This window comes from Mus caroli, chromosome 2, assembly GCF_900094665.2.
Source record: "Mus caroli chromosome 2, CAROLI_EIJ_v1.1, whole genome shotgun sequence".
Lineage (NCBI taxonomy): Eukaryota > Metazoa > Chordata > Mammalia > Rodentia > Muridae > Mus > Mus caroli.
The window spans coordinates 24,608,309-24,633,066 of record NC_034571.1 but is presented as its reverse complement, the minus strand read 5'-3'; the positions used below and the strand labels follow the sequence as shown (position 1 = coordinate 24,633,066).

At 50.6% G+C, this 24,758-nt stretch overlaps 1 protein-coding gene across 3 annotated transcripts in view; it reads right to left on the bottom strand.

Annotated features, from left to right (window-relative positions):
* Positions 1 to 24,758, bottom strand: part of Ak8 (adenylate kinase 8) — a 115,619-nt gene that overhangs the window by 53,691 nt on the left and 37,170 nt on the right. For all 3 annotated transcript variants that reach the window (XM_021155506.2, XM_021155504.2, XM_021155507.1), the window contains 4 exons: positions 23,825 to 24,025; positions 19,950 to 20,081; positions 16,856 to 16,945; positions 335 to 476 (listed from right to left, as the gene is read on the bottom strand). In XM_021155506.2, coding sequence (XP_021011165.1) covers positions 335 to 476; positions 16,856 to 16,945; positions 19,950 to 20,081; positions 23,825 to 24,025 — 565 coding nt within the window. The remainder of the gene's footprint in view (positions 1 to 334; positions 477 to 16,855; positions 16,946 to 19,949; positions 20,082 to 23,824; positions 24,026 to 24,758) is intronic.

Here is a 24,758-nt window from a genome sequence, read left to right as displayed (position 1 = left end):
CCGAAATTACCTATGTATAGGTTTTTTTCATTTTGAGCTTTAAGCCAAGTTTTGTTAGATTTTACTGATTCTTTATCGACACTCAACAATGTTCAGGTCATGCACTCGGATGAATGGAGCCAGAGCACACATTAAATAAGATTCAAACCCACACCTGCAAGCAAGGAGGAAAGCCAAGCCGGATTTGAACCTTAGCCTATCAGTGTTCACAGGGCAAAGGGAGTTGGACGCAGGAGATGCGGTGACACAGTCTGCTACAGTGCACCAGAAACAATGGCACCCGTCACCTGAGCCTCCATGTGATAGGGCTGGGGCTCTGCGGGAGGCAGCTCACCTGTTGGGATTGTAGCCCATGGAGTTCAGCATCCGGGCCTGGTCCAGGTCTCTTGGGAAGCCGTGCAGCACCCACCCTTTCTGGATGCAATCTTGTTGCTCCATTCGATCAGCCAGAACCTTGGTGATGATATTGTCTGGAACTGCAGAGGAAGACAGATAAGAGCATCCTGTAGCGTTCTGACCTTCCTGGGCCACACACTGGGCTACTGCAAGGGTCGCTTTAGGGAGAACCCCCTTGGAACCACCTGGAACCTCTGTGGTCCAACAACAAGAGTTCACCTTTCAGACCTTAAGACACCATCCTCCATCTTGGTCTGTTACGGCAGCTAAAGCAAGATCCCATGAACTGAGAAACACAGCGGGGAGGAGAGTTTGGCTCTTAGATCTGGAAGCTAAGAGGCAAAGCTTAGGGCAAACTGCTGTCTCAAGAGGGCACTTTCTAGCTGAGAGGCTCCCTGCTGGTTCTTGAATAATGGACACTCTGTGGGATGTTGATAGAGTATTTTAGCACAGGCTTAAGTCTGAGGATCAAGACAAACAGAGATGTTCAGAAGAAAGACCACTGAGAGTATGCCTTTGGGCTTCTCAGAGATCCTGATGGAAAGACAGATAGACCCAAGTGTGGTGGGCGTGGCCTCCTGGGTAGAGTGTTACTAGGGATCTCTTATTTACTATTTATCTATAATTCATTGTGTGTATGGGTGTTTTGTCTGCATTGTCTTTGGTGCACCACATGCATGTCTGGTTCCCTCAGAGGTCAGAAGAGGGTGTCCTGAGTTACAGATGGTTGTGAGTCAAGTGTGGAAGCTGGGAACCAAAGCTGGATCCTGTGCAAGAGCAGCCGACGTCTTCAGCCACTGACATCTTTCCAGCCCTGAGTCTCTTTATCAAGGGATGCACATGGAGGTCAGAAAAGAATTATATGGAGTCATGTCTCTCCTTGTACCTTTGTGTGGGTCCTAGGGTTGAAGTCAACTTGTCAAGCTTCCTTGACGTGGCACCCACTTTTAGCTACATCCTCATGATGTAATCAGCCCTTGAGGTCTTATCTCCTCCCACCACCATCTTAGTCAGCATATAAATTTGGAGCAAGGGGCCACAGGATTGGGGCCACAGCAAATGCTTCTCATGGGAGCACTCCTGGCCCTGTGTTTTAATTTCCACCCAATAGTATCAAGGTTCTGTTCCACTGGCCTCAGTGGATTAGAGTTCACCAGCAACCCCTCTGGGCTCACGAAGAGCTTCCCATTCTCTGTGTGAACCTGATCTCTCACCAGAATCACTGCTCCACTTAAACCTGGAGACTGAAACAAGTCCCCAGCACAGGGAGAAATGAGAAGCCTGTTTACATTGCTGCAAGTGACATTTTCCTGAAACTCATACCTCTCTTCCTAGACTCATTAAATGTTCCATGTTGCTAATGTTCTGCGTCCTGGCAATTTGCACGGCATCGCCTGCGCTTTGCACTCATTTCCCCAGAAATACTCGGTAAATATTACTGCTGTTTGCCATGGATGTGGGCCCCGAGCGGGGGGATGCTCGGCTGTTTCTCCAGAAGCTTCTGCAAGGGTCCCCTCTCACCGAGCATCCCTGTCCAGCAAATGGCCCTAGAGCACACTCTGAAGCCTCGCAAGGCCCCACAGGCTGACAGTGAACCAGAGGCCTTCACTGCCATGACCATTTACTGGGTGCTTCCCTGCCTCAACCCACCAACTGCACTCCAAGGGCCGTGCATCTCCCTCGATTAGGGGCTTTCCAGCCAGCACAGTGGCACACGCCTTTATTCCCCGCACTTGGGAGGCAGAGGCAGATGGATCTCTGTGGGTTCAAGACCATCCTATGCAGGGAGACTCTGTCTCAAACAAAAGCCCCTGGCTATCCATTCCGAGCTTTAATAGGGTGGCAGCTTGCCCTGCAGTGGTTTCTCTCAAGGCTCGATAGGAATCCACTTAAAGGTTTGGCTTTCTGTTTGGTTTGGTTTGTGTTTTTAGTTCATAATTCCAGGTCGCAAACCATTATACCAGGGGAGTCAAGGCAGGAACTTGAAGTAGCTGGTCACAGCGCAACCACGGGGGGGGGGGTGTTGTCACGGTATGCACACTTGTGTGAGTGCATGGATGTCACCACGAATGTGGGTCTTGGTCTTCTACTTTGACAGGAGTTTTTTCTTCACTGCTTGTACTATTCCCATGATCTCAGCACACTGGCGACTGTCCCCAAAGACTTCCTGCCCCCCTGCTTCCTGAGTCAGGATCTCACTATGTAACCAACAAACATCGATGAGCTTCCTTCTCGCCTTCCTGCCTCTGCCCTCTAAGTGCCAGGAATACCAGAGTCCATCATCATAGCTGGTTTACGTTGTGCCAGGGATTGGCTCCACGTCCTCATGTATGCTTCATGTAGGCACACACTACGCATGTCCCTAGTCCCATGTGCTATCTCTCTAAAAAGAGGAAGCTTCTATTGGCAGGAGGTTCCACTGGCCACTGTGAACTTGTTCCATGGGACAGATTCTCCCAGAAGGCTGTCCTTAGGTCCCTCAGGTGGCCCCCACATGAGGAGCAGCCCCACACCCGGGTGATTCCTGACTTCTTGTTTAACCAGCTTGGGAAGTTCTGCCAGGAGGCTGGCGTGATGGGGGTTTACCCAGACCTGCCCATCTTGGATTATTCTGGCCAGGTCTAGCATCCCTGTACAACACGGAGCATTGAAAAATTTAGAGTTTCTGAGGCACTACAGAGCCGAGGCGTGCGGCCATCCTCTCCCATGGGAGTCTTAGTGTAGTGAACTCGGGGTCTCCTCTGGGGCACGGGCTGTGCTGTCTCGGGTGGACTGAGATGAAGGGAGCCAGGAAGACTGCTGGCAGAGGACAAGAGGCAGACCCTTCAGGACACTGCCTCTGGGCCACTGCCCTGCCCCCATACAGCCAGCAGATGGGTAGGGCCTGGGTGTGGAGGGGAGAACCCTGAAAACCCCAATATGGCCCAAGAATCTGTAGAAGGCTTGTAGGTACCTCTGTGTGCCTCAGCTTCACACCTGTCTCGTCACCTGCAGCCCACACGTTCCAACGCATGGCGAGCTAAGCAACCACAGGCTCTCCAGACCAGATTGCACTGAGCTGCTCGGCTGCAAGTTTAAAATCCCCTTGATACCAGGCACATTTATCCTTCATCCTCTTCTCCCAGAGATTTCTCTCAGTCTAAAGTCGTTCACCATTAAGTTAGATGCCTCAGGCTTGATTTCCAAGCTTGACAGTTAACATATTATCCTTCATGCCAGCCACTGCCAAGGGCTAGTTCCCCAGAACGTCCTGTCAACGGAGGTTAGCAGAGTGCAAGACGTGAGTGGTCTATTAGTCCAGGACATCACACCAGGCGGTGTTAGCTAGCTGGGGTTTGTTGGTTGGCTTTTTGTTTTTCTTTTCTTTTCTAGGCCATTAAAATCTCAGTTCGCTGATCCTGGGTGTGGATGTGCTTGACATGGGGTTGCTGAGGTGCCTTCAGGCCCAGAAGGGCACCTACCAAAACCCAGGGGCTCTGGGCAGCCTCTGGTCTTGAGTTAGGGGCTTGAGGTTAAATTCTCTACTTACATCCCGCTTCCTGCAAGCATCAACGTCCAGGGTGTTAGCAGACCACAGTGCCCCCTGCAGTCCATTCTACCAGGAAGCCAAGGTCTCAGCATTCTGTGAGTCTCTTAACTCCCCTGGGCCTCAGAAACAGCTTCATAGACTTGCTTCAAATGCCTAATCACACCTTCCTTACAACCCTCACTCCACCTGTACCCAGGTACTCCCGGCCCTCCACACACCCGTCCCCTGCACCCACTCCTGGCCCTCCACACACCCCTCATCTTTTCTTCAAGCTACTCCTGTAATCTCTTTCCTCCCTCAGCTCTTCTTGGAACTGTAGATGCCATTGTCTAGGTTCAAGGAAGCCATCCAAAATAGGGCTCCCTCCTCCTGTACTCTGCTCCCTGGGTCTCCACTCTGTCCCCTCACAGTCACCAAGAGACCTCCAGGTAGTCGATAGGGAGAGCTAACGACAACACAGCAGCAACAAGGACCATGGAGAGGATAGGGCTGGTTTTAGTTTGACTTCCATTCCATATACCAGAATGCTCCAGAGAGGGAAAGTGCTAGATGCCTTCCCAGGCTTTGCTTGGGTCTTGGGAATCTCTAAATCTTGTTCAAGTAAACAAAAGAAAAGCAGCCATTTCCAGGAGTCACTTTTCTTATGGTGCTGCCTCTGGCACTGATGACCTGAAAATCCTCTCTATAATGTCACCAGAATCAAGACTGGCATGTGAGCCCGAAGGTGATCTGTGGTGAGTCAGAAATACCCGGACCCGGCGCCTGGTGTTTCTGGTAAAGGCGCTGTTTGTTTATTATGCACTGCCACCTACTGGCGAATTTTGGTTACTGCACCTGGGTGAGAGCCTACAGCTACAGGGTTTCCAAAACTGCAAGGGAGGTTAGGAGATACCTGGGTTGCTCCACCTGCTGCACCCCGCAGTTGCACACGGAAAAAAGTCTTTAGGTCTCCCTGGCTACATATCCTAGACCAGCCCGACTTGCCAGGTCTCGGACACCAGGTGCAAGTTTAGATTCTACAGCCTTTTTCTTTTTGAATAGTGCAAACCAATTTTACAAAATTATGGGTTTTATTATGCCTTCTTCATCAGTGCATAGTGGTCTAGCCACACCCATCTGTGTATCTTCTGCTGCCCCCCTTCCCAAACAGTCTGACTGATTCTACTTTCAAAAATGAATCTGCAGTCCACATATGAGAGAGGAGGATTCCATATTTATCTTTCTGGGTCTGACTTATTTACCACAAGACTCTCCAGCAAATCTGTTTTCCAGCAAATGGCACAATTTCTTCTGCCAGAGGCCTCTGTTCCCACATCTATGTTCCCTAACAATGAACCAACCTGCTTGGAAGGCAGCAGCTCCAGGGAACGCCAATGCTTTCCTATCCAGCACGGTACGTCAGCCTTGATCTCTGTGGATTCTGGAGTCTACTCTGAGTCTCACTCCTTACATCCTGCCACGACTTTTTATCAGTCCCTGCTCTGTGATGCCTTCTTACATGACACCGCATGGTTCTGGTGCTGATACACCCAGAGCTGGGGGACGTCTCAGTTTGTCTCTGTCTTCTATAATTTCATGCAGCCCGACATAAGACTTGGGAACATGCTCAGTTGGCCACACGGTGCACTCCGACTTGGCGGCTAGTCTGACCCCACTTTACCTCCCCCCTCTCCCTTTCCTTCTCTGTCTCCCTTTTTAAGATTTATTTATTTATGTATATGAGTACATTATTACTGCCTTCAGACACACCAGAGGAGGGCTTCAAATCCCACTACAGATGGTTAGGAGCCACCATGTGGTTGCTGGGATTTGAACTCAGGACCTCTGGAAGAGCAGTCAGTGCTCTTAACCGCTGAGCCATCTCTCCAGCCCCCACTTTACATTTTTAATGGGCCCTGAGAGGATCTGAGAAAGTGAGACCAGGTCGACCAGTGTGTGTGTGTGTCCACACTGTGCTAGGGGAAGCTAATTACGGCATAGGAAGGCTGGAGGAGCCTGAAGTTAGTACATGTGTGAGAAACAGAGCCAGCCACAAGAGACTAGAGGGAGAGATGCCTGGCTAGTCCCACGTGTCCCACGCTTATCACACCCAAGGCACAGAGCATACTGCTGAGGGACCTGGGTTGGGCATGCTAGCCCCAGCAAAGACATACGGAAGAGGCCCAGGGGGTGAAGAGCAAGACTCTGAGGACCAGCCAGCAGTCTTCAGGAACTGACATGTCAGCTAACCCCAAGGCAGGACAGTGTGGAGGCCAGCCCTCCATGGGGGCCCTTTTCCACAGCCTCATGCTAAATCAAGACAGTGATAAACTAGCCTCCATCTTGGGCCATTGTGGGCCAGCTTACCACACGGTAACAGACCACGAGGGTATCAGGCTGCTCCTGGTTACTATAGAGACCAGGCATCCAAAACAGGTGGCTGTCACAGGAAAAGAACAAGATATCCAAAATGCATCCACAAGGGGTGGCTACATGGCTTGGTGGGTAAGGTGCTTGCTGTGCAAGCGTGAGGACCTAGGTTCACATCCCAGCATCCACATAAAAGTGTGAGTAGCGGTGCACATCTGTGAGGCCAGCACATCTGTGAGTGGCAGACAGGAAGGATCTCTGAAGCTCACTGGCCAGCCAGTCTAGCCTAACTGATAAGTTTCAGGATCAGTGACTGAGGAAGACACTCAACACTGACCTCTGACCTCCAGAGGTGCAGGCACATCAAATGCATCTGTATTCATATCCCCACCACAATAGCGACGACCCTGTCACTACACGGCAGGGTAGTGAGTGGGGCCTGGGCACCACTGGGCTTTGCATCCCATTGTTGTGCAGTCGCCTTTTTGTTCTTTCTCATTTAGAAAGAGGCAGCAGAGGGTAACATCTGGGTGCTGGGGGTCAGAGGGTCAGGGGGTCAGGGGGTCAGAGGATTGTGGGTCAGAGGGTCAGGTTCTGTCCACAGCATAGGGGCTGCATCATCTGTGTCCACTTCTCTTGTTCACAGATATCAGCTGATCTGTCCTCGTGAGCATGCTGGTGCTGGTACTGGACACGGAGGCCTTGCCTACCCAGCCCCACCCACGAGCAGACACAGGCAGGTAAATGCTTAGGTGTGTCCTGCTCAACAGGCTGGGAGGAGACAGAAGTTGAAGGTCAAAGTCAGGGCAGGCGAGGGTAAGGATGAAGCCCTCCCTCCTCAGTCCCAGTCCCTGGATCCCTGTGCGTGCCTGCGATGACCTCTCTGTTCTCAGGCCCCATGCTCCTCAGCTCCAGCCTGGCCAGGTCCCTCTGCACTCAGTGATTTCTGTCAGCCACTGCCCCTTGATGCCACAATGGCACTCAGAGCAATACAGACAAGCGTGGAGTTGCAGGCTCCCAGGGCTGGCTGGTGCTGAGCTCCTTAGCTGCCCCCTGTGCCCCTGAGCTGGGTTTGTAGGTAAGGAGGCCTCAGCAGCTCAGGCTTCAGGGGAGAACCATGCAACGATGCTTCCATCAGCTGGGGACACTCCCAGAGGAAAAGGGGCTTCCAGCTACCCCTGCCTTTGGGAAGGTCTGAGAGTGGCTTGACTGCAGCACCAGCCATGCCAGGGGCTACCCAGATGCTACAACGGGGCTTCCTGCCGGGAGAGGCAGGCTGGGCTTCTAGGGAAAACCTGTCCAGGACAATTTCACAGCTGAGAGCCTCGCAGTTTCATGTCTCTCTGAGGTCTCTTCCCCACCCCTCGCCCCTCCTCCCCCAAAGAGGAAACGCTTCCAGAAACTCTGGTCAGAGCAGAGGCCGCGGACACTTTGCACGTCTGGGGTCTCCGTAGACTGCCTAGAAATGTCTGGGTTTGTTTTGTTATCCACTGGATACCTGATACACAGCAAGCAGGCTTGGAGTCTGTGGGAAATCTGGGATGGGTGCCAAGCAGCGGGGGCAGCGAGCTGTCTGGCATCTTGTTCCTGCTCGCACTCAGGAATGGGGAATCTCCAGCTACCTCAGTTTCCCCCACTGGACTACTCACATAACAGAAAATGTCTTGGCTCGTGGTGGCAAGGTGACATTGGTGACACTGGATGTCATTTTGATCACGTAGAAAGACAGTGTGCACTTTGCAAGGAAAGCCTAGTAACCACAAATGAGCAACTGGGCTTCCAAGAGGCACAACCTGTTGAGGGCAGGGCTTGGGGTGGTGACACACACATGTACTGACCCCTTTATAGACCCATCCTCACTAACAGGCCCTTGGACCCTCAAAATGCAAGCAGCACTTTCATACCAGTGGCCTGTTGGCCTAGCTTGGCCACCACGTTCTAGTGGGCTGAAAGGAAGTGAGCTACCTAGTTTCCATAAGGAAGTCTTTGTAGCAGTCCCAGCGGAAAAGTCAAAAGTTTGATTTGAAAAAGGGAGCTACTTCAAACGCATTGTCAGGCAGAGGTGAGGGATCCTGGAGAATGCATACATTACAGGGGGCATCCATTAATCCACCTTCAGGCCACCCTCCAGAAGGCCTCTGGCTGGGGGCCTGGGGGCAGGGGGAGGACTGGGGGACATTGGTCGACATACCTAGGGGAGGCAGCCCATGCTGAATAGAAAAGTAAATTAATGTGTTTAGGACTCAGTGTATGGGTGCGCCTCTGTGTGTGTGCGCGCGAGCGCGTGTGCGTGCTCGTGCTCGAGAGACTGAGAACAGGGGTGGGTGGGTGTGCACTCACAGAAAAATGAAAGAAAAATGTGGGTTTTTTTTCAATAATAAAAAGGAAGTTACTCTGCGGGGCCCCTAAAGCTTGTGAAAAATTAAACTCGACGGATTCAAACTGTCCTATTTCCACTTCAAAAGCGAAGAGGCGCTGAGCTCTTCCCAACTTAGCTTCAAACGCCCAGCACCCTAGAAAATTTCTGTAGAAAAATAAAGGCTGGCTGTTCCCCCAAGCGTGTGCCGGTTACTGTGCCCGCTGTCTCTCCTCCACTAATTATGCCCCTGTGAGTCTATTAATCATCTGGTAAATTATTTAGAGAGGCCTGCGCTGTCTTCAGCGAGTACAAACACAGCCCACTGGAAGGCGGCTGGGAGCGGGCAGAGGTCCCCCAGGGTCTCCCCTCGGCGGGAAGCAGCTTGCAGCAAGCACAAGCTCCAAACAAGGCTTAGGCATCCTCTTACCTCCTCAGACGCGGGCTTTGCACGGTCTTTCAACTCCGCAGCTCTTTGCAAGTTTTAAACAAAAGGGGAGAGAGCAGCCTATTGTTGACTCTTTCGTGTGCATTTAGCGGTGAGAATATTAATTCCCCAGTTTTAACAAAATGAGTCGTTGCAACTAGGCTCTGATACAGGTTGCCTCCTGGGACCCGGGACTTGCAGAATGCTCTCAGGATCGCTATAACCATCCCTGTTTGGGCTGGCATGGGCTGGTATGGTGTGCTTAAGCTCTGTTAGCTAGTTTTGCTAGGTGATTGTTCAGGTGAGGGTCTCAGATCTCCGTCAGACCTCCCACCTCTGTTTGGATTCTATGAGACCTCGAGGGACCTTACCAGGCAGACATGTTTAGGAAATAGAGGCTGTGTGGGAGACAATGCCGCTAACTCTAGGTAATGATCTTTTCCTAACAAAACACACTAGGACTGCCATTTTTATTATGCCAATTAAATCGCTGCAGTTTCCCCTGGAAACAGGCACTGGCCTGGGACTTGACAAGGAAGGTGGGCCTTCCTACAAGAAGGCTGCATTAACAGCAAGATTGCAGGAGAAGCCATGGCAAGCCTGCTGAGAGCCAGCGAGGGTATAGCTCTAGCTCGCTCTTCCTGAAGAGCCAGGAGATGGGAAAGCTAGAACCCAGGGCTAATGAGCCCCACTGAAGAGACACATCCTGCCTTGCAGGGTCCTGAAGGGACCACGCCTGCTGTGAGCAGACAGCTCAAGGTAAATCCACTACGCATTTATGGCAAAGGCTAGATCCAAAGACAAGCTAGGCCTCTGGCTGATTTTTGTTGGTGTTTTATTTTCATATGAGACAAGAGTCTCACTCCTGGCTGGCCTGGAACTCTCAGAGGCTCACCTGCCTCTGCTTTCAGAGTGTGAAATCGACGCTGTGTGCCACCACACCCTGCCCTTTGGCTGTTTTTAATCTCCTCCATGGAAAACCCAAACAGTATCCAAGACTGAGACTAATGACTAGATCAGGGGTCAACACCACCCTCCTGAACGGAGGTGACGCAGTGGCATGTCACAGTCTAGAAATGAGCCCCATCTCCCTCCCCCAAGAAAGGCAGGGTATACTCTCCAACCAGGTGAGTCTGCACAGCCTCATGAGCGGATGAGGGGCTGCCCTGTGGTTAGAGAACCAGACCCTCAGATGATGGCAAAGACACACTGGCTGCTTTCCCGAGGAAGTTCCGGATCCCTGGAATTCAGAAAGTCCAGAGAAACAGAGACCTTGGGTAGGAACGGAGCCAGGGGAAGGAGCCACGCCACCTGGAGGTATGGCTGCTGTGTGAGCTCGCACTGAGACCTCTTAGCTCTGCACTTGGCTTTCAGGAAAGAGCCTTGGATGTGCTGTGGGCTTCCACAGAGGCAGAGGAGGGGGTCGGTGCTGATGAGATCTGATTGTAAATGATCCAGAAATGCCGGAGAACTTGATTTTCTGAACGTCTGGGATCCTTTTTTTTTTTTTGGCTCATTTCGTACCCAGGTGGAAGTGCCTGGAGCCCCTCAGGAAAGGCAATGTGCTTGAAGCTGGCTAGACCCCGGCTGGCAGACCGAGCCCTGTAGGCTGTAACAGAGGAGAATGACGCATGTGGAACCCTAGGGAATAAATTTGTTGTGTGTGCTGAAGCTCAAGTCAGAATGAGTTTGGGAGGTCAGATCTATATGTTTCAAAGTCTAGGGCACAGGATAAGCAGCTTGCTGGCCCTCTGTGGCACTGTCACCTAGAGCTGGGATCGAGAGATTGACGACAAGCCAAGATGCAGCCCTGGAGTCCTTCGCCCAGAAAATGTGGAGAGTTGGGAGAATGAACAGGTACATTTATTAATTTGCTGCTGACTTGAGAGGCGAGAGGTGTTGGCAGCAAGGACAGAGAGAGAATATCACCAAGTCCGCAGAGGTCACAGCTGGGACACAACAGCGTGCGGCCCAGTGGGGGACTGGAGGAAGTGGTTCCATGGGGTGCAGATGACATCTGGATCCACCCTGCTAAGCCAGTGACAGGGCTGCAGGGCGGCAGGGACCACAGAGCTGTGGGGCTCTGGTGTATGCATGGTGAGCAGGGAGATGAGAGGGCCTGAGCCTGAGCCTGCCACAGCAAGGAGGCCCTGTCGACGACGGGAAAGGTGACTAGGAGGCTGGGAGCGGGAGCGGGAGCTGGAGCGAGAAGAGTGCTTATGGGTGCTTACAGCATCTCATGGGTCCCGGATGCCAATCAGCTCAGGGGTCCCAGGAGCTTCTGGGCCACAATGTCACCAATCTGTCTTTTTACTTTTTTTTTTGACTACACATTCTCATGTAGCTCCAGGCTGGCTTCAAACTTAAGCTATAAACTAGCGGTAGTGGGCCCGGTGGCCACGGTGGCGGCAGTGGCACCTGCGGTAGCACACACCTTTAGTTCTAGCACTAGGGAGGAGGAGGCAGGAGGATTTCTGAGTTCAATGTCAGCCTGGTCTACAGACCCTGTCTCAAAACCAAACCAAAGCAAACAACAACAACAAAACAAGAACAAACAAACCAAAACCAAAAAACCAAAACCCCAATTTAAGCTACGGAGCTGAGAATGACCTTGAACTCTTGACCCTCCCCACTGTGCCGCAGTGCTGTGATTACAGTCACGTGACACAGTTCTTGACAGTCTCTCTGTTTTTATAATCCTCTGTGCCTGGATAATCCAACTCTCTGTATCTTGTGGGTCTTGATAATCTTTGGAAAAATTCATAATTTAGTATTCCCACATTCCCGGGACTGCTGTTGGCACTCAGGGCTGAGGCACTGGAATATGACTAGGAATCTGAAATGCCTGGATAGACTCCTGTACACACACATGCACACATACAGACACACATGCACACACACACACACACAGAGATACACACAGATACAGTACACACATACATACACAGAGACACACATACATACACTTACACACACATGCACACACATGCACACATACAGACACACATGCACACACACACACACACAGAGATACACACAGATACAGTACACACATACATACACAGAGACACACATACATACACTTACACACACATGCACACACATGCACACATACATACACACATATTCAGTACACACACATACATACACACACTTACACACATACATACACATGCACTCATACAGATACACACATATATAGTACACACATACATACCCACATTCACATGCGTACACACATGCACACGTGTTCCCCTATGGATACATACATACATACATACATACATATACTTACACATGTAAACACACATGCATGCATACACACACATACTGTAAGTGATGGAGGAGCAGCTGTGATCTCCCTCTTCTGAATTTAAAGTATGGTAGAGTGTGCCTGTCCTTTAGCATTTGAGAGGGACCTTCAGACTGTAAAAACACATGACAGAGCTTCTTTCCAGAGGGGGAGGGGCCTTTTGCCTTCTGCCTCTGCTCAGCAGAGGACTTATTTTGGACAAGTTCTGAGAATCCATCTCACAGGTCTACCACCACGATGTGGACATTTTGGGTGTTTTACCCCAGTCCTGGAGGACTGTGACGTCAGACAGACCTCAAATCTCTATTTTGTGGCCCCTGCTGCTCTGAGAGCTGCCTTTTCATGGGATCTGCCTCACAGAAGAAATGGTTTATTCTGACTCATAGGTCAAGGTACAGCCTATCATGGCAGGAGATTGAAATAGCTTGCCCTGGCTAGTTTTGTGTCACCTTGACACAAGCTAGAGTCATTTGAAAGGAGGGAACATCAATTGAAAAAATGTCTCCAAAAGATCTAGCAGCAAGCATTTTCTTAATTAGTGGTTAATGTTAAAGGGCCCCACCATGGTGGGTGGGGCCATCCATGGGTAGGTAGTCCTGGTTTTCGTAAGAAACAGGCTGATCAAGCCATGGGGAACAGCCAGTAAGCAGAACCCTCTATGGCCTCTGCATCAGCTCCTGCCACTAGGTTCCTGCCCTATTTGAGTTCCTGTCTTGGCTCCCTTCAATGATAAACAGTGATATAGAAGCATAGGTCAAATAAAACCCTTCCTCTCCAAGTTGCTTTGGTCATGGTGTCTCATCATAATGATAGTAACCTGACTAAGACAGCTGGTGACATCACAGCCACACTCACGAAGCAGAAAGCAATGGACGCACACTGCCACTTAGCTCCCTTCTTCTGCTTACACAATCTGGGGTCCCAGCTAGGGAATGTTCAGGTTCACAGTAAGGTGAGCCATTCTGCATTAATTACCATGAATGAGACAACCCCTCACAGGTGTGCTGCCAGGCTTGTCTCCTAGGTACTGCCAGGCCACGACATTCATTCCTCAAGCCTGAGCATTAGCACACCTGTGGGCTCGGGTCCTCTTTAATCACAGATGTCACTGTGCTTGGACAGCCTCCTCCAGGCTGTCAAATAGCAGTGACTTTGAAGTAGGCGTGGCTGTGGATAGTCAGGCAGTCCCTTGTTCCATCCCACCTTCCTGCCCCAGCTTGTGAGGAGTGGCCTCTCCAGCTCGAGCAGTGCTTGTGTCCCCTCTTCACGCCCAGAGCTCCAACTGGCTTGGCAGCTACCCCGAAGCCACTAATGAAGCCCTGAATGGTGACGTTGTGTAAATGCACTTCTCGCTACACCTGTGAGATTGGGCTTGGTGAGACAAGACGGCAGCATTTATTGCTTCTGTTGGGAAGGTGTGATGTGATGGTTATTGTATAGGAAGCGTGAATGCAGAGTGGTGGAGTCTAAACAAACACAGAACCATGAAGGGCTAAAATGGCACAGACACCAAGAGGGGAGCCATCCAGAGAGACACACACCTGTCTCACAGTCACAAGCCCCAGGATCAGGATGAAAGCCATGCCCGCCAGCTGGCCCCTTGGAAGGGCCTCCTTGGCTTGTCTGGGTGGAGGCTGAAGGAGCCACTGTGTGCTGAGATGGGCCAGATCTCCTGAGAGGAAGCAGCTCCACACTGCTCCCCCCCTCCCCCAGGTACAGCATCTGACTGTTTGAGTTGAAAGCTTGGTACCCACTCCCGATGAGAAGGGAAGAAGATGGAAAGTAGAGGGCTGTGTGTCTCAGGACCCCACAAAGATGCAAGAAGTGGCATCTTAGGAGAACCTTGTCCCAGGACACCTGAGAACAGAGGGGCTGGGACAAGCCACCACCTACCCCAGCAACAATACCAAGTCTTCAAAAGTAGCCTGTGACCTGACGTACACAGTAGGCATGAGGACCTTGTGGGAGAATTGGTAACCGCACTTACGAGCATTCGAAAGCAGTCAAGGCAACTTGGTTAAACAGACTTTCACTGAGGTGGGGCTAGGGGTGGGGCAGCACACTGGCCTAGCGCTAGGCCCTGGATTCCATCCCCAGCACTGCAATAAACCAGAGATTGGGTAAAGATAACCTGGAGCCCCGAGACCTCGCAAACACTGGACCACCAACCAGGCAGCACACACCAGCCGGCATGAGGCCCCTAACACACATACAAGCAAAGGACTGCCATGCCAGGTCTGGGTTGCCTGGTGAGAAGATGCCCTCACCCTCAAGAGACTGGAGGCCCCAGGGAGTTTAGAGGTCTGGTTGTGGGTGGGGTGGGGACACCCTCGTGGAGACAGGGGGATGGGAAGGAGGTATGGGATGTGGAATAGTCAGAGGGTGGATGGGGGAGAGAATGGAGGGGGGAATAAAATCTGAAGTATAAATAAATAAAAAAAAAAAAAAAAAAAAAGGACTGGGCAAAGAGAAACACAGCCACAGCAGTTCACAAAGCCTGAAATACACGGAACAATGATCTTAGTCAACCCTGTCAACCTCACTTATAATCAAAAGGTGGTCACAACTAAAGACAGGTTACTTGTTGGTCTAACAGAGGAGCAAAGCTTATTTCTCTGGTAGGCCTAATAACACTCCTCCAGCCCCCAGTAGACAGCTACACCTTTGAAGCAACAAGCACAAGGAACGGTTTAACAACCTCAGATTCTGCCTGGCTTGGACCACACACCTGCCTCTTTCTAGGCAATGCATCTAACAACCTGTTAAGCAGCCTAGGAACCCCCGCCTGCACCAGGCTGCACCTATGCCTGCTTTAGATGATGGAAATACGCCACTCCCTGTCCTCGCTTGGATTCTGCGGCTTGGGAAGCCGCATCTTTCATGCCAGCATTCAGTAGGCAGAGGCAGGCAGATCTGTGTGAGTTCAAGTCTGTCCAGTCTACACAGAAAGGGAGGGGGCTACATTGTTTTGCTTCTAAATGGGAGGAGGGCCTAGCAGCCGAGGAATACAGGAAGCCTTTAGAAGCTGGGTGTACACTCTTGCCAGAGCCAGGACACAACCCTTTAGTTCAGTATTTCTGACCTCCATAATAAAATAAACTTGTGTTATCTTGAACTACAAGGTCCATTACATCACCAACCACAGACAAACATGCTGGTGACAACCAGAGGCAGCTAAGAGACGGAGGAAGCAGGCACACGCTGAGGTAGCCATCCACACCAGCACAGTATTCAGTACCCCAGGGTCCATGGGTGTGACTTCAATCCATCAATGGATAATCTAGCATGCTGTCAAGCTAGTATACATGAGAAAACACTTCGTAGAATAACACAAGGGATGTGAACTCAGACTAGTCAAATGCTTGCCTTCTTTGTAATTTCATATTTTGGGGGACACAATGTGGGCACGCTGCACAAAGGGTCAAGGGTCGCTGTCCACCCACAGCTGCTGTTATCTCTGTGACCTTGGCTTGCTCATTCTCTTCGGGTCTGATCTCCTAGGTGCTTGCTGGTGGGGGTGGGGAGGTGGTTTTTCACGCAGTCATGAACAGCATGGCACAGGGCAAAAGCCACGGCTACCCACCTACTTGACCTGGCATCCTGTTCATTCATTCAGTCCACATATCTGCAGCGTGAGACTTGGCACTCATGGGGCAGAAGTGGAACTCACAGACACACATCAGGTAGCACTGTGTTTGCTCCAACTGCTGCTGCTATTATTATTATTATTATTATTTTAAAGATTTATTATTATATGTAAGAACACTGTAGCTGTCTTCAGACACACCAGAAGAGGGCATCAGATCTCATTACGGATGGTTGAGAGCCACCATGTGGTTGCTGGGATTTGAACTCAGGACCTTGGGAAGAGCAGTCAGTGCTCTTACCCGCTGAGCCATCTCACCAGCCATCATCATCATGATCATCATTATCATTATTATTTTGAGGCAGGGTCCCACACAGCTCAGGCTAATCTTAAACTCATAATGTAGCTGAGAGTGATCATCACCTCCCGAGTGCTGAGACTGCGGGTGTGCATCACCACGCCCAGTGCACTGCCTCGGGAAGCTGGCCTGAGAATTCTTCTGAGATGCTCTTCTGGAGAGTCAGATTCACGAATGCTTTCCGAGTGTTGGCAGCTCGAGGGAACTGGAAAGACTATTTGATACCGTTTCCCTATCAAGCTTTCCTTTGGAACTCACCCTGGAATTTGTAAAATTAGGGACCTTCTGGCTTCCAGCAGCTGCTCTGGGTACCCCACTCTGTAAGCCCTGTAAACCGTCTAACCAGGAAGAAATGGAATGGTCTAAACGGTCAGTGACTCACCTGGCACGGGACCAGGAGTGGATGCCACTCGGTCTTCCCTAAAAAACAAGCCACAGCCATGGCGCATCTGCATCCCCTCCCTATGCCCCACAGGTGGCCAGAGCACCTGCCCTGGAGCCACTGGGCTGAGGCGGTTAGTGGGCAGAGTGGTCTACCTACCTGTCATCCTCTTTTCAAAGAATGGCTGGATGAGCTCCCCGAAGCTTGACTTGGCTGCCATAGCCTCCTTCAGCAGCTGCCCGCAGCTGACTGAGGGGAGAAGAGGGGAGATGCTGTTAAATTTTAAATACAAGGAAGGATGAGAGAAAAGGCACTCTGGCTCACACTGCCTGCTGGGGTGGGAAAGGTCGCTGGAAGAAATATATAAAAGGGTGTGGGGTGTCCAAGGGAAAGTAAATATCAAAAACAGGAACCTGGAAATGAGGAGAGAGGGAGAAGGAGAATGAAAAGGAATGCATTTGCCAGAGAGCATTAAGAATGGACCACTCGGGAAGACACTAACGAGCCTGTCGCTGACAGGGAGGCCCCTGCAGGGCCCTGGCTGTACCTGGAACTGCTACACAGACTCGGTGCTCTCTGGGTTGCAGTGGAGGAGTGGCATGCAGTTGGGGACACATTCACAGTGTGTTGATGCAGGGAGGCTGGGAAGCATGGTGATAACCCAGCCCTTCTGTTCATCAGGGTCCTGGGGCCAGGCGGGGGTGTTCATGAAAGGACCAAGGAATATCCTATGCACATTAACTCATAACTAAAACTCTGCCTGAGCTGCCTGCTGGCTGCCACGTTCCTCACTGCCCTGGCTGCCTGCGCACTGCAGCAGGGCCTTTTCTCCCTCGTCCCCCTCTGTCTCGTGCTCCGAGCCATGGCCAGCACGGGGGAGAGTTTGGTCAGTGACTTCTGAATGCAAAAACAAACACCCCAAACTCCAGAAGACTTCATCCCTAGCCAACGCCATAATTGTTTGTTTTAAGACAGGGTTTCTTTGTGTAGCCCTGGGTGTCCAGGAATTGCCTTTGTAAACCAGGCTGGCTTTGAATTCTCAGAAATCTGCCTGCCTCTGCCTCCCAAATCCTGGGATTAAAGGCGTGTGCCACGACTGCCTGGCCAGAGTTGTTTTTTTAATGATTCATAAACCTGTGTATCTGTGCACATATGAGCAGAAGATGCCTAATTGAGATGTCCTAGGACTGGAGTTACAGGTAGTTGTGAGCCAGCTGACACGGGCACTGGGAACCAAATTCAGGTCCTGTAAATTCTCTTAAGCACTGAGCCAACTCCTCAGCTCCAGTGTGTGTGTGTGTGTGTGTGTGTGTGTGTGTGCAAAGGTCAGAAGAGAGCATCAGGCATCCTCCTTTATCACGCTCTGCCTATTCCTTTGAGCCAGGGTCTCATCTTAGCACATGTGTGAAGTTAAAGAAAAGCTCTCAGGAGTCCATTTTTCCTTGCCATCTTGTTGGATCTGGAGCTAAAATTCAGGCCATGAGGCCTGTGAGCCAGTGGCTACCCACTGAGCCATCCTACTGGCCCTGAACTTAAAATTCTCAATATAGAAGCACAAAATCCACTCTCGACACAAGCACCAAAGGGGCCAAGTATGAAAATGAAAGTTACTGGAAAAATCAGAAACATGCAAACCTTTGCAAGCAAGGAAATGGACCCTAGGATCAGGCCAATGGACAACATAGCATCAGAATTAGCCCACCAAGGCTTCAGGGCAGTGACACAAAAGTGCATTTTCAACCTTAAAAGAAAAAAATAGTTGACATGAATAAACAGCTGGGGACCTCAAGCAGAGCGGTGGAAACCGGGAAAATGGGATGACACGAGAATCTGTGGAACTAGACAATACAACCTAGTAAATGAGAAACGTGGCTGTACCCAGTGGGTAAAGGCAAGAAAAGTGGAGCAGATGAATCTAACCCTGAGCGCAGAGCAGGACAGTGGGCAGCCCAGGCCAGTGCTAGACAGACAAACATACTCGTCGTCAGAGTCCCAGCAGACAGGAGAGGAGGAGAGGGAGGGACACAAAACACCCAGGAAGCAGTGGTGGCAGAATTTCAGATTTTGGTGACAGATACGATATCCAAAATCCGTGTGTCCCAGGAAGAATAAACACAAAGTAAGCCTTCCTCTATGCAACTGTATGCAGACTGTTAAAAGCCAACAAGAAAGAGAAAACACTAAAAGCCGCCAGAGGGGGAGAAAAGATGCTTCTATAGGCAGGGTGACAGGACACAAAAATAATCTGAGTTCCCATCAGAACACGAAGGCCAGGAGACAGTGGAGCGACACCTTCAAAGTACTGAGGGGAAGCCCACAACTGAGTCTGTCAACACAGACTTCTATATGTAACGAGCATTCTTCAGAAATGAAGGCAGGAAAATGATATTTTCAGACATATGAAAGGAGAGAGAAGTTGTTGCTGGCAGATCTTAAGGAGATGTTAAAGGAAGTTCTCCAGGCTGAGGGGAAATGGGAGGTGGAAACCCAGATCTCACCAAGAAATGAAGCCTGGAGATGTGTGGGTAACGGCACAGTTGCCTCTCCACCTCACCCTCCACATCTTTAACAGACAAAAGCAGGAGACGAAAGGATTTATAATCTAGCTCTAGATATATTTGCATGTGTGTACTATTTCGGGACTGTCTGTGAACATTTATGTATTGGGGGGTAAAGCAGCTTTCTGAGAAGTTGGTTGGGCTGTGGCACACAGGGGCAGCACCTTCAATGCTCCCAGCACCACTCTGTGGGCTTGCAGTAGCTTCCCTCTTCTTCCCGGCCCTTGATCCGACTAACGTAGGCCAGCAGCCAAGGCCGCCTGGGACCACCTCAGCAAAGACCTCGAGAGCTGATTTCAATATTTCTCTCTGCCTGGTAAAATATTTATTAAAATTGTGCAGAGCAAGACGTCTTCCTCTGGTGCAGAAAGTGTTGTCTGTTGTCACATTGACCTGGATTGGGGGGTGAGGGGTGGCCCCCGAAAAGACAGTGAAGAAAAGTGCTCCAATGGACGTGAAAAAGGACAGCAAGCAAATGGTCCAGCCCTGTATGCCATGAACGTGGTTTATTGGTTAATGTCTTTATGGCAATGCCCTTTAAAGGAAACCTTATCCCTACATGGGTGAGCTAAGGGGAAGGGCTAAGGACCAGGAACAAGAAAAATCACTGTTACTGCTTCATCCCCATCAGCCAGGAACACACAAAGCCTGGCTGGGCATAAGACAGCAAGCAGCACTTTTGGTGAGATACTTACTGTTCACAAGGCCGTATTTCTGGGCCAGAAGGGTAGCCTGCAGTTTCTTCCCGCTGCCCAATGGCCCACACAGCAGCACCTTGGGGGTGAATGGGGCATTGCATCGATGGCCAGATTGGACATAGGTCAGAGCTAGAACAAGAGTTGAGATTATCAAACCCCGGTCCTAAGGAAAAAGAAGCCAGCCCACACCTCTGCTGGGGCTCTGCCCACTTGCAGCACAGCGGGACACCTCTGTGCCCCTGACATTTAGAGAATGGAGGAATCATGGGGGGGGGGTCTGCACAGCCAGGCCCATGCACTGAGGTGCACAGGGGGTCATGCAATCTCTAAGCATTGCCCTGGCGTCGCTCCACAGCATGCGGCAGGCAGCTGTTTGCCCCCAATTTGAATGGGGGCTGAGTGTGTTGGAGGTGGGATGCTGACCCCGGGCATGAAAGCGTTTCTCATTTACTGTTCAGTTAGGCAGTTTCCAGCCTTCATCCTGCCCAAGCCTCTAACCTGAAGCCACAGGACCAGGCTAGTCTCCTAGGGGAGGTGTGGGCTTTGTGCCACACGTAGGCTTTGATATGTGCATTGGGCTGAGAGGGAGCCTGGTGTGCAGGGACTTCTAAAGGACTCAGGAATCGGTGGAGAATAATTTGTGCAGCCACACTCCAGGGACACTAACTTTGTTGCAAGTCTCCAAAAAGGCAGTAATGAAATAGGTCACAGGAGTGGGCAGACTCAGCCGGGCTCTCCTGACCGAGCTGCACCTCCGACATTTGATGGAGCGGTGGGAAGACAGGGGTGAACACCAACACTGAGGAGTCTTCTCTGTGGGAAGGCTCAGGATTCCAGAAAGTTCAGGGAGGACCCACCAGGGAGGACTACACACTGAGCAGTCCTCTCCTGCACCCACCCAAGCCAGCGGAGCTGGGAGGACAGGCAAAGAGGCTGCCAGAGAGCTGCCCACCAAAGAGCCCGCAGACTCGGCCAATTCCTGCTAGCCTTCAGGACAAGGTCTCCTCCCTAAGGCCTACGGAGGCCCCCAGGCTGTCTGTGCGAGGCCAGTGGCACCTGCCAATCTTCCTTTGTCAAGGAGATCCTGTCCTGAGGAGGTGCTGGGTCAACATGTCTCCTTCAGGAAAGCATGGGTAGGTGTGTCTATTGTGGGATTTTTCCAAACTTAGTGCGAGGGGCATTTGAAGCCCATGCTGGCCTCTATCCATATTCAATAAATGTCAAATGTCTTCCCCCGAGGGTGAACTGTACAGTGATGCAAAAAGTAGCCCAACTGAGCAGCAGGAAGATTTGTTCATGTGCAGACTCTGGAATCTTTGGGGCGTGGGGGCTGCGTGTATGGTATGTACAAGGGTCTCCATGTGTCTGTGTATCCATGTGGGGGTGTTTTAAACATGGGCGCTGGGAATCCAAGCTCAGGCCTCATGCTTACATAAACACTCTACTGGCTGAGCTGTCTGCCCTGGCCTGTACCCGGCGCCATTACAGGACCAGCTCACTAAGGTTTACAGCTCCATCTTCTCAGAACTGGCAGCACAGTGGGCTCAAGTTAAGCACCCCAGTGCTTCGGTCACCTCTGTCATGGGCACCCCGTACCACAGCCACATGTGTGAACCGCTGATTAAATATTCCATGCCATTCTTTGAGGGGGCTGTCATTGTCCTCACAGACAGTCATGGCACCTCTCAGAGCTGTGACTGGGGTATCACGCCCCCAACAGGACAGCTCAAAGCAGGGTACTCTCCCTGGCTTTCCACTCTCATGCCTTCCGGGAAACAGCACCTCTGAAAAGCACAGCCACTGCCCCGTGAAGCGGCCAGCTTACAAATGATGCTTAATTTACAGTAAATAACTAAGTTAATTAGAAGTAACGATCCCCTAGACAGTCTCCACATCCAGCTATTCTTTTTGGAAATAGACGGCTGCTGGATGCACTGAGAAGAGATTAAACAAACAACACAGAGGGAATCTTGCAGCCTGATTTTCAACTTATCTCTCCGCATTATTAATTAATAATAATTAATATTTAGATGCTCACGTTTTTATTTACAATTCCAGGCATGAATTCTTTATGAATGATCACATGAACTTTTAAATTTAATTAAGTAATTTAGAAGTAATTAATGTGTAAATTCGGAACCGTGGCATTAGATAAATGTGGTAGATGTTTAGCTTTAGAGCACATGTTTGCTGCTAAAGATCTTTCCAAGATGCAGAGCTCTGGAAAATTACAGGGCAGCCTCAACCTGACATGGCAGGCAACATTACCTCAGATGCCTGCCCACTGATGAATGCAGCTGGCAGCGGGCCTGGTCTTCCTCAGAGTGTGCAGAAAGCCCCAGCCAGAGAGGGTTGCAGAGGGCTGGCAGAGACAGCTGAGTGTCCGAAATCTGCACCCAATCAAAATGACAATTTTCGTCTTGGTGTGTGTGTGTGTTTGTTTGCTTGCACACAGGTGCACATAAACATATGTGCACATAAACATATGTGCACATTTGTGTGGAGGTCAGAGGACATTCTCAGAAGCTATCCACTTTGTTTTTTGAAACAAAGTCTCACTTGCCTAGAACCCAGAAGGTGAGGCTGGGATCTGTCCGTACCGTTGCCTGTCTGTACCTCCCAGCCTTGGGGTCACAAGCATGGACGCTCATACCTTTTGTGGAATGGGTGCCAGAGAGTAGCCTCAGGCTCTGCTGCTCCCAAAGCAAACACTACCTGACTGGCCTTTTAGGACAGGGGCTCATGTAGACCTAATTGGCCGAAAATTTGATACACAGCTGAAGATGACTTTGCATTTCTGATCTTCCTGTCTCTACCTCCCAAGTGCAGGGACTCTACCAATGAAGCCACACCCGTAGCTCTGTGGATTTTTCAAATTAAAATAAAAATGTTTGCAACAGGATCACCCTGTCCTCCCCAGGCTGGCCTCAGTTTGCTGGCCCTCTTGCCTCGGCATTTTTAAGTCATGGCTTTCCAGGGATGCACTGGCACACTCAGCTTTAAATGTTTTTTTTTTTTTTCTTTCTTTCTTTCTTTTTTAAACACACAGTCTCATGCAGCCCAGCGTGGCCTCAAAAATCTCTACGTAACAGGAATGACCTTGAACATCTGCTTTTTGGTCTGTAACTGCCAAGACCTGGGATTACAGGCCTATGCCACTATGCCAGGTTTTATGTGGAAGCCAACACTTCAGGCACCCTACCAACTGAGAGCTGTACCATCCCCTCAACTTCTTTTTCCTTGAAGAGATTTGAAAGAGACTGAGAAAGGGGCCATCAAGGGTCTCAAATGTCTGCTGTCATTTTATTTTATCAAAACACTTTAAATGACTCTCCCCCTCCCCCGTATCAGACAGAAGGAGATAAGTGGATTTTGAGACATCCAAACTTAAATGTTTTTTAAAATATTTATAAATAGCTCACTTTTGCAAGGCTGCCCTTGAGTGTCTGTCACGTATGGGGACAGCTATGTGGTGTGGCAGTGGCTTACTCTGGCTCATGGAGTCACCTTGCCTGTTTTGTGTTGATGAATATGTTTTTTGTCTTAATTATTTCTCTTGCCTCTCCTTCAAGATCGGGCCTCAAAAACTTTACTACCACTATGCCGCTCCCACTCTTTACACCCGCACACTGGCAACCCTCCGTGGGCTGGGGATATAATCACACCCAGGTGTCAGATATCAGCCCCAGGGGTGAGGGGGGTCTCCAAGTGTCCCTGCATGGCCCATCAGTGGCCTGCCTCCCAGGGTGCCCACATAACACAGCCACTGCTGTTGCCAGCCTGCAGGGTATGGGGACAGGGAGGGTAGTCAGGTATTCAGAGTGGCCCCTAGCCCTCGTGTGGGGCTGAGGTGGGAAGCCTGTTGTATTTACCCTGGTAGAAGACATCCACACACGGCTGGTCTGAGCTGATGGTTTTCAGGATTTTCGGGTAAGAAGGAAGAATCCTGATGATGTGCCTGTGGTACTCCAGCAGCTTCTTCGCCGTTTCGATCTCCGAGATGCCCTCCGGCTGTATCAGCCTGTTCTGTATTTCAGGCTCAGGGGGCCAGTCGAAGGTGGTGTGATAGATCTCTGCACAGGGAGAGGCATGGGGTTAGAGAAGCACTCATGGCTGCTGCACTGCCTGCCTGGTGCTGCCCAGGGATGTGGCTGACCACTCCCAGTCAGCAAGTGTCTCACTAACAACAATGATGCATGGATCACATCAGTTGTTACTCATAGCAACAACAAATAATGATGGGGTTGGGGACAGATGTAGCTTAGTTGATAAAGTGTTTGCTTCAAATCCACAAAGCCCTGGGTTCAATTCCCAGCATGGCAAAAACCAGGCGTGATGGTCTGTGACATTTACAGGTTTGGTGGAGTCATGGCAACTCTCTCAAACCTAAGGCCGGTATACCATTCCCCCTCCAGAACATTCCGAAGCTGGGGTCCCTCAAGTGCCTCTCTCTTCTTCGGCCTTCTATAATGGAGGCAGGAGGATCAGGAGTTCAAAGTCCTCCTCACCTACATAGCAAGCACAAGGCCAATCTAGACTCCATGACTCAAAGACTCCCTATCACCTCAAGAAAAAACACAGTGGTGCCTCTCAGCCTGGAACTGAGGGCAACCATGGATCTCTGAGTTCTCGCTTTGTGCTGGGCCCTGCAGATGCAATTCATCCTTACAGAATTTGAGCTTTCCAGCTTCTAAACGCTGACACCATCGCATACACTAGCAAGATTTTGCTGAAAGGACCCAAATATAGCTGTCTCTTGTGAGACGATGCCGGGGCCTAGCAAACACAGGAGTGGATGTTCACAGT